The sequence below is a fragment of the Phyllopteryx taeniolatus genome, chromosome 17 (assembly GCF_024500385.1).
Source record: "Phyllopteryx taeniolatus isolate TA_2022b chromosome 17, UOR_Ptae_1.2, whole genome shotgun sequence".
Taxonomy (NCBI): Eukaryota; Metazoa; Chordata; class Actinopteri; order Syngnathiformes; family Syngnathidae; genus Phyllopteryx; species Phyllopteryx taeniolatus.
This window is the reverse complement of record NC_084518.1, coordinates 11,534,805-11,553,809: the sequence shown is the minus strand read 5'-3', so window position 1 is coordinate 11,553,809 and position 19,005 is coordinate 11,534,805. Positions and strand designations below refer to the sequence as shown.

At 41.8% G+C, this 19,005-nt stretch overlaps 1 protein-coding gene across 2 annotated transcripts; it reads left to right on the top strand.

Annotated features, from left to right (window-relative positions):
- Positions 1–1,483: 1,483 nt before the first annotated feature.
- On the top strand, positions 1,484–12,628 carry pygma (phosphorylase, glycogen, muscle A). Of its 2 annotated transcripts, none has more exons than XM_061750847.1 (20): positions 1,484–1,827; positions 3,686–3,787; positions 3,881–3,959; positions 4,086–4,189; positions 4,403–4,534; positions 4,629–4,740; positions 4,830–4,912; positions 6,403–6,546; positions 7,130–7,222; positions 7,332–7,478; positions 8,392–8,555; positions 8,645–8,759; positions 8,858–8,959; positions 9,200–9,347; positions 9,436–9,494; positions 9,736–9,877; positions 11,140–11,347; positions 11,835–11,969; positions 12,121–12,187; positions 12,298–12,628. In XM_061750847.1, exons 1-20 carry the CDS (start codon positions 1,585–1,587, stop codon positions 12,445–12,447), a joined length of 2,529 nt encoding a protein of 842 aa, XP_061606831.1. In that variant the 5' UTR covers positions 1,484–1,584; the 3' UTR covers positions 12,448–12,628. The 2 variants fall into 2 exon arrangements, with proteins under 2 accessions (XP_061606831.1, XP_061606832.1); XM_061750848.1 differs by lacking the exon at positions 1,484–1,827 and adding an exon at positions 2,469–2,607.
- Positions 12,629–19,005: the final 6,377 nt, after the last annotated feature.

Below are 19,005 nucleotides of genomic sequence, written 5' to 3'. Positions count from 1 at the left end.
CATAGTGTGGAGGGGATTATTAAACCACATAAAATATTTTGACAGGCTTTGCTATTAGAAAACATTTGTGATTTAATTCACAGTTCTTTTATTGTGCTGTGACGCCTGGCAACAGCATCCCTCTTTGTCAGTCTTATATGTTGTCCAGTGCGCAAATGCTTGGAAAGGCGTGTTAATTTTACCCCCTGTACTTTTACTGTCAACTTGTAATGAAAGTGCCATGAAATCCATTTCATGTTGACACTAAAATAACAGGCTAAACCAATTTCAAAGCCGCCTTGCAGCTCGCTGACAACAGCGTCTTCCGACACAGTGCTAGCAATACACGAGTGTTGTCTGCCGGCTCTAGCTGACATTAACAAGATATGCCTTTCAAATATCATGGCCTTTGGGACTGGGTCAGAGTTACTATTTATAGAAGGTCACGACTTTACGATAGTTTGGCTCGTGAGTGCAATAACTCAAAATAGAGTGGGCTCTAGTAGCTCTGCAGCAGATGATTTGGAGTCTGATATGGCTGCGGGCTGTTAAATAAATGTGATCTATACACAAACCCTGAATCACCGCTTCACAAGGACTTGTTACAGTACTGTTGAGATGCTAGACAATGAAAAACATGGTCAGTCATAACCGAGTCTGTAATGTTTGTAATGATGGCTCCAACACCATCCAGCAATTTGCAAAGATAGCATCACCTATCAATACGAAAATTGGCGGGCTTTTGCTGTGCTTCGCTTGAGCAAAAAATACGTTGGTTGAAATTTAATATACCATCTGCTAACTTAGACATTCCTGCCAACGATGAGAGGGAAAGTGAGTTAGCCACTACAGCTGCCAGACGTCCTCATCACCAGCATGTCTCGCCACTGGAACACCTTTGAAAAGTTTACCCAAGCTCAGGAGGTAACAATGTGACTAATGATCAGCAGAACTGGAAATAAATTATATTCTGGTGTCATTACCATCTAAGTTTCCATCATGTAGAGTGAGTGCGACAGCAAAAACATTTTTTTTCCTTCGCAAAAAGAATGCTTTGCCTTTTTACAGATATGCGGTAAACAAAAGTAACCGTTTTTTTACTTCCTCCTAACTCAACCCTAAATTATGTTGCATCTAATTTTATGCATTTTTTAATTGCATGCCTTGAAGGTTTTACGACCACTTATCTCACACCTTGTGCAATATTTATGTCCCTGCGGTAGCGTATGTAAGAATTTGTGTCAGTGTATTTTTTTAAATTTTTTGTTTTGTTTTGTATATTAAAGTTTCTCTAATCTCATCTATGTAATGACTAATTGAGGATAAATTTGATGAGTCAATGGTGAGTTCTCATTAATCTGTCATTATCCAACGTCTGTTGATGAGACCTACAGTATGATTTAAAAGTTACTGGGCATATGCTCCACCCGTCACCAAATCTACACGATAGCTCCACCCTCTTTGCAATATTAATAGTAGCGCCTTTAAAAAGCTGAACCCGACCCCACATTGTGCTGCCTCTCTTGCTGTGTGTCTGGGCCTGGTGGTGCTTGCTTAACGTGAAACGTTCTCCCAGAGGTCTCAGCTAGCAAACCCTGAGCCGCCATGTCCAAACCCTTGTCTGACCATGACAGGAGGAAGCAGATCTCGGTGCGAGGCCTGGCCGGTGTTGATAATGTCACCGAGCTGAAGCAGAATTTCAACAGGCACCTCCACTTCACGCTGGCCAAAGACAGAAATGTGGCGACAAAAAGGGATTACTACTTTGCTCTTGCCCACACTGTCCGGGACCACTTGATCGGCAGGTGGATCAGAACCCAGCAGCACTACTATGAGAAAGATCCCAAAGTAAGTTTAAGTCATAACAGGAGCAGATACTGAGATTCAAAGTGTGATGTACAAATTTATAGTAGTGGGTAAAATCTGTATTTTTTTCCCATTAACACCTTGGTTAAATCCTCCTGTTAAGCATCAGCTATGTTTTATTGCATATAAGAGAAGGGCTTCTCATTCCTCAGCTGTATAGGAGCAGCCTGGGTACAATCTAATGCCAGGCCATGACATTTAAACTTCACAAGGGCTTCTTAGCAGTCTGGTAAGCTTCCATTCTTATGGTGTGCTGAAACATTAAACCTCTCCGTGACCTTCTGCTCCTTTTCCGCCTCACCATAAAGCACACAGCCTCTGCTTGTCTCACATGAGCACATACCTCCAAGGGCACTGGATTTCATATCTACGCCCCGTATATGTGCATGGCATGCACCTATAGAGAGAACCTGGTACTTACAATAGTAAACTGACACATACATAATTGCAAATAGTAGTTTGGAGGTCCAGTGAAAGCAATATCAATTACATTTACAAGAAGGGAAAATTGTTCTTTGCAGTTTAATGTATCACTGCAGAATAAAGGATTTTTTTCCCCCTTTGTAACATCTAAGAGAGTCATTGTTCTGTCACTTAAGTGCCTTTTGTGTTCACCCAAGCAGGGTGACATTTACTTGAAGAGTGGAATACATTTTTAGAAAAGGTTTAATCCAGCATCGGTGGGATGCAACCTCACACTGAACCACCTGACCCTCCTGACTGTATCGACCTTGCTCACAGATGCAGACTGAAAGGGCAAAGGTGAATCCCTTGATCAGAGCTGTAAGCTCATGTACTGCAAAGCAACTGTGACAGCCATTTGATTTATTGATGATATTTATAAGTATCAGTAAAAGAAAAGAAAGGTAACTAGGACAATTAGACTAACAATAACTGAAGAAATAGACAAAATCAAAGTCTGTTAAAATGTGTAACAAATCCGATCAAATAACAGAACCCTGGCTGTCATAAGCCTCTGGCATGAATATTTAATTTTATTATACACAACTAGGTGAACCACTCCTCCTCTCACTCCTGAGTTGAACTCCATAAGGAAATACTATCACTCTCAGGCTGACCTTTACAACAACCTCCACAGGAGCTATTTTTGCCAAACCAAAATGTTGCCGTTATGTAATACAGAATGTAATTTGTCCCCTAGTCCCTTCCTTCCCTTCTGTTTTAACTCTTCTGTGTTTATCAACCTTCTCAATTTCATGAGAAAACCCCCCCAAACAAACACCTAAATGGCAAAGGCTAAACTCTCAATGCAGGCCCAGGTGGAAGATTACTCACAATGAATTCTTTCGGGGATACTGTACTTCAAATACGATAGGAGTTTGCATTTTTTCCCTCAATGATATATACCAGTATAAGTGTGGTATATGTACCACGAGTCGTATGCAAAAGAATCCCTTTTCAGTTGTATTTAACTTTTTAGTCCAATACATTTGCATTTAATCTTTAAGAACTGTTTGATTCTAAACTTTATTTAGGTAGACTTTTCATTTAACTCTTATGTGCAATACATTTTAATTGAAATCGTTAATGCTCATACTAATAGTACTAATTTTTAATTAAGCACATTGTTAAAGTTAAAACTGTTTAAAAGTTACATTGGCTTACGATATTAAATATACAGTTTTACTTCTGTCTTGGTTTTAATGAACAGTTAGGCCTACTAGACAACTGTATTTTTGTACTGTCTTGAGTCATAGTTAGAGAGGTAAGTATTTTTCCTACTTGGTGTAAAAGGTTTTATAAGCACTGATATATATATATATATATATATATATATATATATACTCACTATGTTTTTCTATTTATTTTTTTTACACAGCGTGTGTACTACATCTCTCTGGAGTTCTACATGGGCCGCACCCTCCAGAACACCATGGTGAACCTTGCACTGGAAAATGCCTGCGATGAAGCCACATACCAGGTGAAAGGAAGCCGCGTCATCTTTTTCAAATAGCTTCTAAATTTTAAATTGGTTTCTTAATTTTAGTATTTGTGTGTTCTCTGGAATCTTTAGTTGGGTCTGGACATGGAGGAACTTGAGGATATGGAGGAAGACGCCGGTTTGGGAAATGGTGGACTTGGGCGACTAGCCGGTGTGCTTTTTATCACCCTTACACGTTTGAATTATTCAAATCCTTTTTACACCCATTCACTTACTTGAATTTGTACACCTTGTGGAAGAGTAATCATTTATTTACCTGCTTTGCCTTGGCTTCCAGCTTGTTTCCTGGACTCAATGGCGTCCCTCGGCCTGGCTGCCTATGGTTACGGTATCCGCTATGAATTTGGTATCTTCAATCAGAAAATAATGAACGGCTGGCAGGTTAGCCTCTTTATTTAGCAAAAAAATACATATATTCCTGGGCCTTTTTTTCAGGACAGATGTGGGTTTAGGCAACCTAATGGCATAAAGTGAATAATATCCATAATTACGTATTATCATTATCTTGATTGTCCTTGTCATTTACTGGGTCTGACTCAGCTTAGAACGTACTCACCTAATGAGTGTTTTTCCTCTCCCAATGTCATTATCAAGGTTGAAGAGGCTGATGACTGGCTGCGCTATGGCAACGCCTGGGAGAAAGCACGTCCTGAGTACATGCGCCCTGTGCACTTCTACGGCAGGACTGAGCATCACCCTGACGGTGTCAGATGGGTTGACACTCAGGTGAGAAAAAAATAACAAGGAGATATTTATAGAGACATCGGGAGTCAAATCTAAGAATCTAAAAGGGCTCTCTCTTCCTGTAATGTGGTGGCAGGTAGTTTTAGCCCTGCCATATGACACCCCAGTCCCTGGCTACAGAAACAACGTAGTCAACACCATGAGGCTGTGGTCTGCAAAGGCGCCATGCGAATTTAACCTTAAAGACTGTATGTTTCCTCTGGATAGTTTTTGCAACATAATAATGAGCTTGAAATGTTTTGTAAATTCAAATTTTTTATTATTTTTTTTTACACAGTCAATGTTGGTGGCTACATTCAGGCTGTGCTGGACCGTAACCTGGCTGAGAACATTTCCCGTGTGCTGTATCCCAATGACAACGTAAGAAAGAGGACTAATTAGCTTTTTTTTTTTAATCTGCGAAATTATACAGCCGACATGCGGCATTGCTCCTATTCAGGTACATATCTGAATGTTAAAAGATGGATTTCCATAATCCGGACCTCAAGGACCTCAGGGTCTTCGTCTTCAGCTGCCTTATAAATCTGACATAAGACCCGACCACCATGCGTCGACTCCCTACAGGCTCCAGATGGAGGATTTGCTTGATAACCCTAAAGCTTTAGCTATAAACCGTGTCATGGTAATTTATGTCTGTGCAAGTACGGTCAGAAAGTGATTGACCCAATATTTAGGCACCGATGAATTTAATTTTAGCCAGCACGCACTGATGTTGGGTTATGTTGCCCATTTCTATCTGCAAGAATGTAGTGATGAAACTGAGTGAGTCCATTGTGATAAATTCAACTTATATCTCATTTTTTATTAAATGTGGGCACCATCTAATTTCTTTGTAAATTGCAAAGCCATGCACTTTTGGATCATCATTTATTTATGAATGTCATGTTTGAGTTCACTCAAAAATATTATTTCTGTCACCCAGTTTCACACAAGTGTATTGTTAGTTCAACACTAAAATATTGAGTCGGTCTACTAGCATAAACTGAAGTTTTTGTGTGCTTAACAAACATATTACAAGTGCGGAAGTCGCCATCAATATATTAACTAAAATCTGTTTCAATTTTGAACTGCTTATTCATTACATGAAATTGATAGTTCAATCAATAATCTGCAACTTATGTTATCCTGAAACTGCTAAACTGAGCAGAGTGTAGACCATGACATAAAGGTGCAAAAACAACATTAGCAAAATTTTGTCAAATAATTGACAGTAATATTGCCAAGCTATAACTACATGATACCATGATGCCACAAATGCTGGGTTCTACCTTTTTAACCTAATGTATACATACATTCATTCGACAGCTTTGAACATACTGTAGTTCGTAAATGGCCTGGCTAATATCTGTAGGTCTAAAGCAGAAGGTGTCAAACTCAAGGCCCATGGGCAAGATATAGTCCACCAGTTAATTTTTGGTGGCCCACTAGAGCAAATCAAGTGTGTCTACTTCATGTTTACAAATGACCAATTTTTTAAACTTTTTACAGATATTACAGGTATTCTATCCCCACCAAATCCCCTCTTATCATAAAACTGAACAATAGTAAAAATATGGAGTATATAATAATCAAATGCAGGGGCAATTGTGTACGCGCAATAATATTATGAGGTGCTCAATATGATTTTCACAGTCATAAAGGCCCTCTGAGGAAAAGCATAACTACAATGGGGCCCGCAATGAAAATGAGTTTGACACCCATGGTCTAGAAGGAAGTGCACATTTGCACAATGCAGGCGGATGTTCAGTAAAAATACAAAGCCATACGTGAGTGATAAATTATAAGATCCTACTTTTTAATGATGCATCTAGATTTAATGGACAAAAACATACTTGTGTCTCTTTTCTCAGTTCTTCGAGGGCAAGGAGCTGCGTCTGAAGCAGGAATACTTTGTGGTGTCTGCCACCCTGCAAGACATCATTCGCCGTTTCAAGGTCTCCAAGTTTGGCTCCAGGGAGATTGCTCGCACAGATTTCAGCAAACTGCCTGACAAGGTGAAGGGAGGAAAAAAAAAAAAACAACTCAATAGTTTCTGTCTAATTAAAACACCCCATCCCGATGTCTCTGTGCCTTACTTGAAATTGCCTCAGTCATCCATCCATCCATTTTCTGAGCCGCTTCTCCTCACTAGGGTCGCGGTCGTGCTGGAGCCTATCCCAGCTATCATCGGGCAGGAGGCGGGGTACACCCTGAACTGGTTGCCAGCCAATCGCAGGGCACATACAAACAACCATTCGCACTCACATTCACACCTACGGGCAATTTATAGTTGTCAATTAACTTACCATGCATGTTTTTGGGATGTGGGAGGAAACCGGTGTGCCCGGAGAAAACCCACGCAGGCACGGGGAGAACATGCAAACTCCACACAGGCGGGGCCGGGGATTGAACCCCGGTCCTCAGAAGTGTGAGGCAGATCCTCTAACCAGTCGTCCACCGTGGATTGCCTCAGTCAGTGTGTGTTTAATGCATTGTTGCAGGGTTATTATTGTATCAGAATAGTGGAGCGCCACTGAGGACCCCATAAGCATTTACTTGAACTGGATAATGACACTTAACAAAGTTTTATATATTCAGGTTGCCATCCAGTTGAATGACACTCACCCGGCTATGGCTATTCCTGAGTTGATGAGGGTTCTGCTTGATGAAGAGAAACTTCCATGGGATAAGGTGAGTTGAGCTATTTTGTTCAATACCTGTACATAAAAAACCCCATATGAAACAACTCATATAGTGATTTTCTACACATAAAATGAGTCAAATATTTCCTTATGTATAGGCCTGGGATGTGTGCGTGCGAACCTGTGCTTACACCAATCACACAGTTCTCCCAGAGGCTCTGGAGCGATGGCCAGTGGACCTGTTTGCCCATCTGTTGCCCCGCCACTTGGAAATTGTCTATGAAATCAATCGTCGCCACCTGGAGGTTAGAACTGCTTATTGCAACATGCTGCCATTTGTAATGCTCTGCAGACATTGTATGCATTCTTGTAGCCCCCGCTTACTAAATATAGCTAAGGAATAAAGCTGATTGGCCTGCTCATTGATCTGGTTCAGAAAGGCACAGGCTTTTTATTATCAAGAACATTAAAAATTGCATTGCGGGAGGATGGGATGTGCATACATTCCATGTCCAAAGTCTGACCATGACTAGCAATGTATATTAAAAAAAAAATACAGGACTGTCATTAAAATAAACCAATTACAGTTGTATCGTGTAGTTCTGCTTACCCAAAAAATATAGGGGATTTTGTTAAATTCACAAGTAAATAAAGCAGGCCTGGGGGTCTAGGTTTTCAGAAATTAGAATGCAAATTTAAGAAACATTTCCTGTCTCTGTTTCACATGGCTTGATCCCCCAGTTCAGCCCTTTGGGGAAGTAACGACAGGTCCTGGGTTTATACACTCCAGTGAATGAAGTGAATGTGACTGATTCTTTCGCCCCCTGCAGCCACCAAACTAAACACTGTGCCCATTTTCTATCAGCCACAAATATTCCAAAGATCATGGCTCTAAGACAAAATTTTTCAGACACAGAATTTAAGGATGAAATAACTAGGTTTGAGACCTGCCTCTGTCTCCGGCACATATCCGTCCTCTCTGTCAGTCCGGTTTCACTGCCGAGCTGCAGACAGTTGCTTGGGGACCTATGTGCCATACCATGAATTAAAGGTGAAAAGTGAAATGAAATTTGCTTTCATTCATCTGCGCGCCTTACACAACATCAAGTAAAGTTGGGGCATGGCGAGAGATTCAATTCTTGACTAATATGAGCAAAATAAAGGATAAAATTATCAGAAAGTTAATTAATTTGTGTTGAATGTCTTTGTTTTTGACAGAACGTTGCGGCAAAGTTCCCTGGTGATGTTGATCGTCTGAGCCGTATGTCCCTAATTGAAGAAGGAGGACAGAAGAGGATCAACATGGCCCATTTGTGCATCGTTGGGTCTCACGCAGTCAATGGCGTGGCCCAGATCCACTCGGACATCCTCAAAGCCACTGTGTACGTTCACTCCGGCCGTCGCAGCCCATGCACCTTCAGCCGTGAGCCTCTTTATTAATTGTGTGTCCTGATTTATGTCTGGCCCGCAGCTTCAAGGACTTCTATGAAATGGAACCACAGAAGTTCCAGAACAAGACAAACGGCATCACCCCTCGCCGTTGGCTGGTGATGTGTAACCCTGGCCTGGCTGAGGTCATCGCCGAGGTTAGCTGTGTTTTTAAACACACATACGTCACACAGATATCCCACAGTGCTTTGTGTGTGAAAAACTAACACTCATTCTCCATTCTTGTCTAATAAAGAGAATCGGCGAGGATTTCATCCGTGACCTTGACCAGTTGCAGCGTCTGCGCAAGTTTGTGAACGACGACGCTTTCATCCGTGATGTTGCCAAAGTGAAGCAGGTGAAGTCAAGTTCATCTTTTTGATCTTTGAGTCTGCACCACTGTTTGTTCCTCTGGGCACAATATGCAAACCTCTATTATGTGATTTTTACAGTCTCTGCATCAGTAGGGTTGCCTGTCATTAAGCGGATTCGGCTTATCTTGATACTTTTGTTTTGCTCAATTTGAGACAATAAAGCTTTGGAGAGGAAATACTCTACTAAGACTACCTGACAGGTTAAATAAAAAAAATTTTTTCAGGAAAATAAATTGAAATTTTCCATGCACTTGGAAGAGCACTATAAGGTTAAGATCAATCCAAGCTCCATGTTTGACGTTCAAGTCAAAAGAATCCACGAATACAAGAGGCAGCTTCTCAACTGTCTGCACATCATCACCTATTACAACCGTAAGCATTCAACATCCATGTTAATTCACACTGCGACATCTATTAATAGGGCCACCTCAGTCCTTAAATTTCCTCATATTGCTGCCAGGAATCAAGAGAGAGCCCAACAAGCAGTGGACTCCGAGAACCATCATGATTGGAGGAAAGGTATTTGTCTTACAACTTTGAACATAACTGTCACGAAAAATGTTGGAGTTTGCGCATAGTCACTTGATGGAATTGGAAGCAAAATAGAGTGCACTACTTGGCTGTGACCAGCAGAGGTGTTGTTGATTCCATCTCGACTACTTTTTGTCGAAAGAACAATATGTTATAATCTTTGTATGTGAAATTGAAATATTGTCAGTGGGACTTGTTTGCAGCTAGCGTGACGTGTGATTTGTCACAGGCTGCTCCTGGCTACCACACTGCCAAGATGATTATTCGTCTGATCACAGCTATCGGCGAAGTGGTCAACAATGATCCCGTGGTGGGAGACAGGCTCAAAGTCATCTTTTTGGAGAACTATAGAGTCACGCTTGCCGAGAAAGGTATTTCTCACACCCTTTGCTCTCCAACTGCTTTTCTTATTCATCTTGTTATTCCTTTGGCCCCCAGCAGATGAAGTAAATCCATGGTTACAGGCAGGTGTTAAAAAATATGCCTCCTCGGCCAAAACCGGCCCATTAGTAGATTCAATCTGGCTGCCAGGATGAATTTGAAAGTGAAAAAATACATTAAAGACATGGTGGTGGGAGGGGGGTGACTTAAAATTGTGTCCCTTTATATACCGAGATCAGCATATTGCATATTTTGTCAACAAGTCTGAGGTTGTTGTGAATGTTTTCCAAAAGTATAGTTCTTTTAAATATATAAAAACAATTCTAATGTACTTCTATTTTTTTGCATTTAAAACACCAACTAGGTAAATGGGCTGCACTTATATAGTCCTCTATCTGCACCATCACAGTGCTCAAAGCGCTTTACAAAGCCTCACATTCATCCACTCACACACACACATTCATACAGCAATTGTCAGGATTCAGGTTGCGAGTTGGACCCAGATGCATAGAGCAGCGGGAGGGTAGTTTGTGAACTAATGTTTATTATAGATTTGGAAGCAAACAAAAAGGGCTCAGAGAACTAGATCTGGGATTAGCAGGGTTCCAAGGTGGACCAGTCTGGCAGGGTATGAGTACGGGTTGTCGGTGGGCCACAAGAGGTGAGCGCTGGTTTGCGGGGAGCAAGGGCAGACGGCAGACTGGGGACAAAGAGCAAGAATGGGTTAGAGATAAAATTAAGAGGTCTTCGGGAAGCAAAAGGTGGACAAGGCGGCTAGGCTACGAACTCTAAATAGAGCGTTGATAATCTGGGGACGAGTTGGAGTCCCACAGTGTCTTAAAGAGTAGTCAGGTGTAATTAGGATGATAAAATGCAGCTGCTAGACTCCAACACATCAAGCCTGCAAAGCACTCATGACACACACGCACATGCGTGCACACACACACACACACACACACACACACACACACACACACACACACACACACACACAGGCTGGACTCAGGGTGCTGAAACAGCAGCCCTGACACTAATGGGCGACTTTGACATGCGGACAGTCGTAGCCGGCATTCGAACAAGTAACCCTTCGGTCACTGAGCCACAGCCGCCCACTTATTACTTATATCAATTGTGCTACGATGTTACTGGTGCAGCCCACTTGACAAGTTAGGCAGTATGTGGCACATCAACTTGAATGAGTTTGACACCCCTGTCTTAAAGTCAATGACCATTTACCTCTATCACCTTTCAGCCATCCCAGCTTCTGACCTGTCCGAGCAGATCTCCACAGCGGGCACTGAGGCCTCCGGCACTGGCAACATGAAGTTCATGCTGAACGGTGCTCTGACCATTGGAACCATGGATGGAGCCAATGTGGAAATGGCTGAGGAGGCGGGTGGGGACAATCTCTTCATTTTTGGCATGAGGGTGGAAGATGTTGATGAAATGGACAAGAAAGGGTAAGATGTCAGCTCATATCTGACCAAATTAGAAAAATCATACAATAACCCCGAGCACTCCAATAACTATACCCAGACAATCTAATAAAATTCAATATGAGATCTGTATAGAATATTTTGCTTTAAAAGATTAGGATTCTCAAGACAGGCAGAGTTCTTGATATACCCCTTATATTGGAAATTGGACAACACCTTTTTCAACAGTACAACAAACATCTTGAAATGTTTTTCATTTGGACTGAACAAAACAATATCAGCTCACTGCATATCGTGACCACATGCACCTCTAGCAGGCGCTACAACCTAGGTATACAGTATATCTTCACTGTTCCATATCTCAAGGAGTGGGGATATTTTATACACTGTGGCCTTGGCGACCTGGCCGACATGACTGTATAAGCATTGACAAATCTTTAATGAACTGGTTACTATGGTAATATACATTGTGTTTTGTCAAGGTATTATTTTTCTGTGACTCTGCCTGTAGATACCATGCTCAGGAGTACTACAATCGCATGCCTGAGCTGAAACAAGCGATTGACCAGATTGCTGGAGGCTTCTTCAGCCCAAAGCAGCCTGACTTGTTCAAAGAAATCGTCAACATGTTGATGCACCATGACAGGTAAAGGCAATTAATATCAATAACAACCTGGGACAAACATAATATCAACATGCACAACATAACTTTAAACTTGCATGTTGGTACAATTCCCACAGAGACTAATCATGCAGATTTTTCATCATTGAGATAATTGTGGTTTTTTTCTGCACAGATTTAAAGTCTTCGCTGATTATGAGGACTATATTAAATGCCAGGAGAAAGTTAACGCGCTTTATAAGGTCTGTACAAGGCAATATGTCATGACTCTAATTAAAATGTTTTTTCAAATCATCACTAATACTGGTAGTAATCTTATTAATCACTGCTCGTATTATTATCCTCAATCCAGAACCCCAAGGAATGGACCAAGAAGGTGATCTACAACATTGCTGGATGTGGAAAGTTCTCCAGTGACCGCACCATTGCCCAGTATGCCCGTGAGATCTGGGGGATGGAGCCGACGCTCGAGAAACTCCCTAACCCTGATAAACTAGACTAAACTGGCCACATGACAGCATCATCAACATCATCATAAATATGAACTTGTCTTAACTTTCAAGATTGAGGCTGTGCCAGGCGGTTAAAGTGCATCCGAAAGGTTCATCCACAGTTTCAAATTAAATTCTACCTGCATCACTTCACAGTGTCACAAACAAAACCCATAGCTACACTTTGCATGTCATTTGCATATATACACAAAACCACAGCTTGCAGCCACGTTCAAGGGGTGCAGAGATTACAATTTACCCGCTGTGAAGTTGATCAAGAAGCTTTGTGGTGGGCTTTGTAAACTGACTGGTGATTTTTTTTTTTTTTTGTAATGCAAAAATCCCAACAGCACTCACACCCAAACTCATTCTGAATAAAATGTAAAAAATATCATAACAGCCTGGGTGACTACTTTTAGTTATTTCCATTTTAACTTTTGCCTTTCAATGCACCATTGCGTTGTATACCAATATTGATAGCACAAAAGGACACTGATAACATCATTAGGGATGATATTTACCATCAAATGGGATTATAATATCAGAGCTGAGGACATCGACCTGGATTTCACAGTAAGGAATCTACTGTAAAACAGGAATTACAAACAGGATATCGAGAACACCTCTGCATTATTTTACATTTTAATCAACCTTGCAGACAGTTGCTATCTTAGGAAGTGTTGTTTTCAGGTGACGCAATCTGCAAAAAACAGATCTATTCTTGGTGCTGATGTTTGCAGATGCCCTACATGAGGCTGATATGATCAGTATGAGGTAGTGGCTATGTTGAGTAGGATTTCCATGCAAGGGAAGGGGTAATTATTGAGGCTTTTTCATTGTTATGAAATAATTACAGTATATTTGGGAAAATACGACACTCTTGCTTCATCTTTTTCCCCCTTTTCCCTAAAGGGCTACATTAGATTGTGGCATGCGCTCTAAGCTCTTATATAGAGATCAGATAGTTACAGCCAAGTTGAATGTCAGTTGCTTGGAAACGGTACAGGAAGTTAAACGGAAATAAAGTCATAAATGTGACATGATCTGAGGCGGCACGGTGTACGCGTGATTAACACATCTTCCTCACTTGTGAGCTTCTGGGTTTGAATCTGGGCTACGGCCTTGCTGTGCGGAGCTCATTTCACATTCCAAATCATGCATGTAAGGCTAAAAACTAAATTGTCCTTAGGTGTGAGTGTGAATGGTTGTTTGTCTATACTATATGTGTCCTATTATTGGCTGGCAACCAGTCCAGGATGTACCCTACCTCTCTAAAGTCAACTGGGACAGGATATGCAGCATAGAAAATACTCGAAGACTACTTTGAGAGGGTTTAAAGTCAGAAAAAAGAACTGTTTGTTTGTTTTTTGTGCAGCATGAGCCACAGTCCTGCAGCAGAATGGACCTTGGACAGTTGGGCAACACCTTTTTTTTTTTTACAGTTGGGGATACAACCGTACGTTAATGCCAACTGATTTTCTGGTAACATAATTTTTATGTTGCAGTGATGTAGTCACATCCATGAACGTTACTCCAAATGATCCTCTTGAAAACAATAGGGCAGTTGACTTAAAAAAAATACATCACGTTGCTGATGAAATAAATTGAATTAAATGTGGCTCACTAAAATATAAATCGTGGCTGATAGAAGTCACTTTAAGTGTGTAGCAAATTGTTAGATCACAGCTTGAAGAGTTGCCTGAGATCAATGCTGATTACTGTCTTTGTGGTGTAAAAAAATATATTTTCACTGATCCAAATCATTTAGTTACAGTTAATGTGATACAATGAATCAACTTTCCAATTTACAATAGCATATTGGAGACTACAGTACATGTATTCGCTATGCAATCATTTACACTACATGTTGAAGTTTATATAGAAAAGCATATTGGACTAATATTCTTTTATATAATACATGTATATGTATATATATAATATATATATGTCACATAATACTTTATGCTTGCTCATGCATAGACTCAGATCACATAAAAAATGCTTGCCAGCAAAACCACACTTCTCTGAGCATATGTGTTAACTCCACGTGTTTCTTAAACTTGAACGTGTAGTCATTTCACAATAGTGTGAACAGTTAGTAAATCATTGGTATAGACCGAACTGGAAAAGGTGATAAAATTATGTGATTTATTTGATTACAATTTTGGGGGGAACTAAAAAAAACAGCACGCTTTTCAGTTAGTAATTATATGGTCTCATATTTCAAAGTGGACATACAGTACATTCAGTATTTCACCTCCACATTGGGGATAGGGTTTGTTGTCATTGCTCTGCAGCTTCTTAACAACTGCAGAAAATGTTCATTATTAGCTCTTTTACAAGGTTCAGACTTTTGGACTGTCACAGCTTCATAAAAAAATTTGTATTTTGTTCTTGGCTTCTGTTGTAGACAGGTCAAAGTTAAATGAGCTTAGTTGTGTTGTAACTAGTAACAGAGAGAGCGGCACACGGCAAAGAGAAAATAAGTAATGTGTTACTACTGTCAACATGGTAGCAGTCATATTTGACCACTGCAATATAATGGAAGACAGCCTCCTGCCCGATGATAGCTGGGATAGGCTCCAGCACGCCCGCGACCCTAGTGAGGAGAAGCGGCTCAGAAAATGGATGGATGTCAACCAATGTAGATGTCCAAACTACCACCATAAAAAAATATTGTTAAATTAATACCTGTTCGGTATCTTTGTGGCAGAGCGCTTGTGTTGTCTCTCAATAGATTGTGCAGCAGGTGATCTGATCTGTAATGAAGTTTCTGGTGAAGTCTGTAGCTTTATGTTTATTAATGTTTTGAGATTCAAATGCAGCCCTATGGGGGGCAAAAGTCAGTGCAAACTGTAGGCCGGTCCCAAGCCCGGATAAATGCAGAGGGTTGCGTCAGGAAGGGCATCCGGCTTAAAACCTTGCCAAACAAATATGAGCGTTCATCCAAAGAATTCCATACCGGATCGGTCGTGGCCCGGGTTAACAACGTCCGCCACCGGCGCCGTCAACCTGCAGGGCGCTGTTGGAAATTCAGCTACTGTGGGTCGAAGTCGAAGTCAAAGAAGAAGAAGAAGAAGAGGTGGAAAGCGGGTTCTTCGGCAGAAAGAGAAGAGGAAAACACAGAGCCTAGAACTGAATGTGGGGACTTTGAATGTTGGGACTATGACAGGAAAATCACGGGAGTTGGTTGACATGATGATTAGGAGAAAGGTTGATATATTGTGTGTCCAGGAGACCAGGTGGAAAGGCAGTAAGGCTAGAAGTTTAGGGGCAGGGTTTAAATTATTTTACCATGGTGTAGATGGGAAGAGAAATGGAGTCGGGGTTATTTTAAAAGAAGAGTTGGCTAAGAATGTCTTGGAGGTGAAAAGAGTATCAGATCGAGTGATGAGGCTGAAATTTGAAATTGAGGGTGTTATGTGTAATGTGATTAGTGGCTATGCCCCACAGTTAGGATGTGACCTAGAGGTGAAAGAGAAATTCTGGAAGGAGCTAGATGATGTAGTTCTGAGCATCCCAGACAGAGAGAGAGTCGTAATTGGTGCAGATTGTAATGGACATGTTGGTGAAGGTAATAAGGGTGATGAAGAAGTGATGGGTAAGTACGGTATCCAGGAAAGGAACTTGGAGGGACAGATGGTGGTAGACTTTGCAACAAGGATGCAAATGGCTGTAGTGAACACTTTTTTCCAGAAGAGGCACGAACATAGGGTGACCTACAAGAGCGGAGGTAGAAGCACACAGGTGGATTACATCTTGTGCAGACGATGTAATCTGAAGGAGGTTACCAACTGTAAGGTAGTGGTAGGGGAGAGTGTGGCTAGACAGCATAGGATGGTGGTGTGTAAGATGACTCTGGTGGTGGGGAGGAAAATTAGGAAGACAAAGGCAGAGAAGAGAACCATGTGGTGGAAGCTGAGACAGGACGAGTGTTGTGCAGCTTTTCGGGAAGAGGTGATACAGGCTCTCGGTGGACGGGAAGAGCTTCCAGAAGACTGGACCACTGCAGCCAAGGTGATCAGAGAAGCAGGCAGGAGAGTACTTGGTGTATCTTCTGGCAGGAAAGGAGAGAAGGAGACTTGGTGGTGGAACCTCACAGTACAGGAAATCATACAAGGAAAACGGTTAGCTAAGAAGAAGTGGGACACTGAGAGGACCGAGGAGAGGCGAAAGGAATACATTGAGATGCGACACAGGGCAAAGGTAGAGGTGGCAAAGGCAAAACAAGAGGCATATGATGACATGTATGGCAGGTTGGACACTAAAGAAGGAGAAAAGGATCTATACAGGCTGGCCAGACAGAGGGATAGAGATGGGAAGGATGTGCAGCAGGTTAGGGTGATTAAGGATAGAGATGGAAATATGTTGACTGGTGCCAGCAGTGTGCTAGGTAGATGGAAAGAATACTTCGAGGAGTTGATGAATGAGGAAAATGATAGAGAAGGGAGAGTAGAAGAGGCAAGTGTGGTGGACCAGGAAGTGGCAATGATTAGTAAGGGGGAAGTTAGAAAGGCATTAAAGAGAATGAAAAATGGAAAGGCAGTTGGTCCTGATGACATTCCTGTGGAGGTATGGAAGCATCTAGGAGAGGTGGCTGTGGAGTTTTTGACCAGCTTGTTCAATAGAATTCTAGTGCGTGAGAAGATGCCTGAGGAATGGAGGAAAAGTGTACTGGTGCCCATTTTTAAGAACAAAGGTGATGTGCAGAGCTGTGGCAACTATAGAGGAATAAAGTTGATGAGCCACACAATGAAGTTATGGGAAAGAGTAGTGGAGGCTAGACTCAGGACAGAAGTGAGTATTTGCGAGCAACAGTATGGTTTCATGCCTAGAAAGAGTACCACAGATGCATTATTTGCCTTGAGGATGTTGATGGAAAAGTACAGAGAAGGTCAGAAGGAGCTACATTGTGTCTTTGTAGATCTAGAGAAAGCCTATGACAGAGTACCCAGAGAGGAACTGTGGTACTGCATGCGGAAGTCTGGAGTGGCAGAGAAGTATGTTAGAATAATACAGGACATGTACGAGGGCAGCAGAACAGCGGTGAGGTGTGCTGTCGGTGTGACAGAAGAATTTAAGGTGGACGTGGGACTGCATCAGGGATCAGCCCTGAGCCCCTTCCTTTTTGCAGCGGTGATGGATAGGCTGACAGATGAGGTTAGACTGGAATCCCCGTGGACCATGATGTTTGCAGATGACATTGTGATCTGCAGTGAAAGCAGGGAGCAGCTGGAGGAACAGTTAGAAAGATGGAGGCATGCACTGGAAAGAAGAGGAATGAAGATTAGCCGAAGTAAAACAGAATATATGTGCATGAATGAGAGGGGTGGTGGGGGAAGAATGAGGCTACAGGGAGAAGAGATGGCAAAGGTAGAGGACTTTAAATACTTGGGGTCAACCGTCCAGAGCAATGGTGAGTGTGGTCAGGAAGTGAAGAAACGGGTCCAAGCAGGTTGGAACGGGTGGAGGAAGGTGTCAGGTGTGTTATGTGACAGAAGAGTCTCTGCTAGGATGAAGGGCAAAGTTTATAAAACAGTGGTGAGGCCAGCCATGATGTATGGATTAGAGACAGTGGCACTGAAGAGAAAACAGGAAGCAGAGCTGGAGGTGGCGGAAATGAAGATGTTGAGGTTCGCTCTCGGAGTGACCAGGTTGGATAAAATTAGAAATGAGCTCATCAGAGGGACAGCCAAGGTTCGATGATTTGGAGACAAAGTTAGAGAGAGCAGACTTCAATGGTTTGGACACGTCTAGAGGAGCGAGAGTGAGTATATTGGTAGAAGGATGATGAGGATGGAGCTGCCAGGCAAGAGAGCTAGAGGAAGACCAAAGAGAAGGTTGATGGATGTCGTGAGGGAAGACATGATGGCAGTTGGTGTTCGAGAGGAGGATGCAGGAGATAGGCTCTCATGGAAAAGGATGACGCGCTGTGGCGACCCCTAACGGGACAAGCCGAAAGGAAAAGAAGAAGAAGAAGAATGTTTTGAGATTCAAAAGCCACTCAAAAAGAGTTTCCAAGGACAACTCTATGCTGTTTCTGACTCTCACAGCTGAATCAACGTATTTTTGGGGGGTTTTGTTTTTCTTTGGTGCACCTGCAGCTTCATTCAGGCTGACACCTCACGCTGATCATTACACAAGTGCACACATTCCTCAAAACTATTCAGCGGGACAAAAAGTCAGAGGTTTAGGTTTGTGCTCCAACAATAGCAAAATGACACTTACATTACATTACATAGTTGCCACGCAAAGGCTTGGGTTTTTCCATAACTACACTGTTTGACAATTAGAACTGTTATTTTCATTTCCAAGAGTCCCCTTTACTAAAGTTACTGATTATTCTGATTACAGAATCCCAAAAATTTGGCTCTGCAGATTTTTGTAAAATGCCTCTTGTCCCATTGGTAGAAGCAATGATAAACAAAAAACAAACACATGTGAGGCATTTGACGATTTTTAACATATTTAATAACTTAACAAGCAGCGGGGAGTAAAAATGAGTCAAACTGAGGTATCTGCCCACTTTTGCTCTCTTGCCTGACCAGACTTTGAGCCTATTCAGCAGA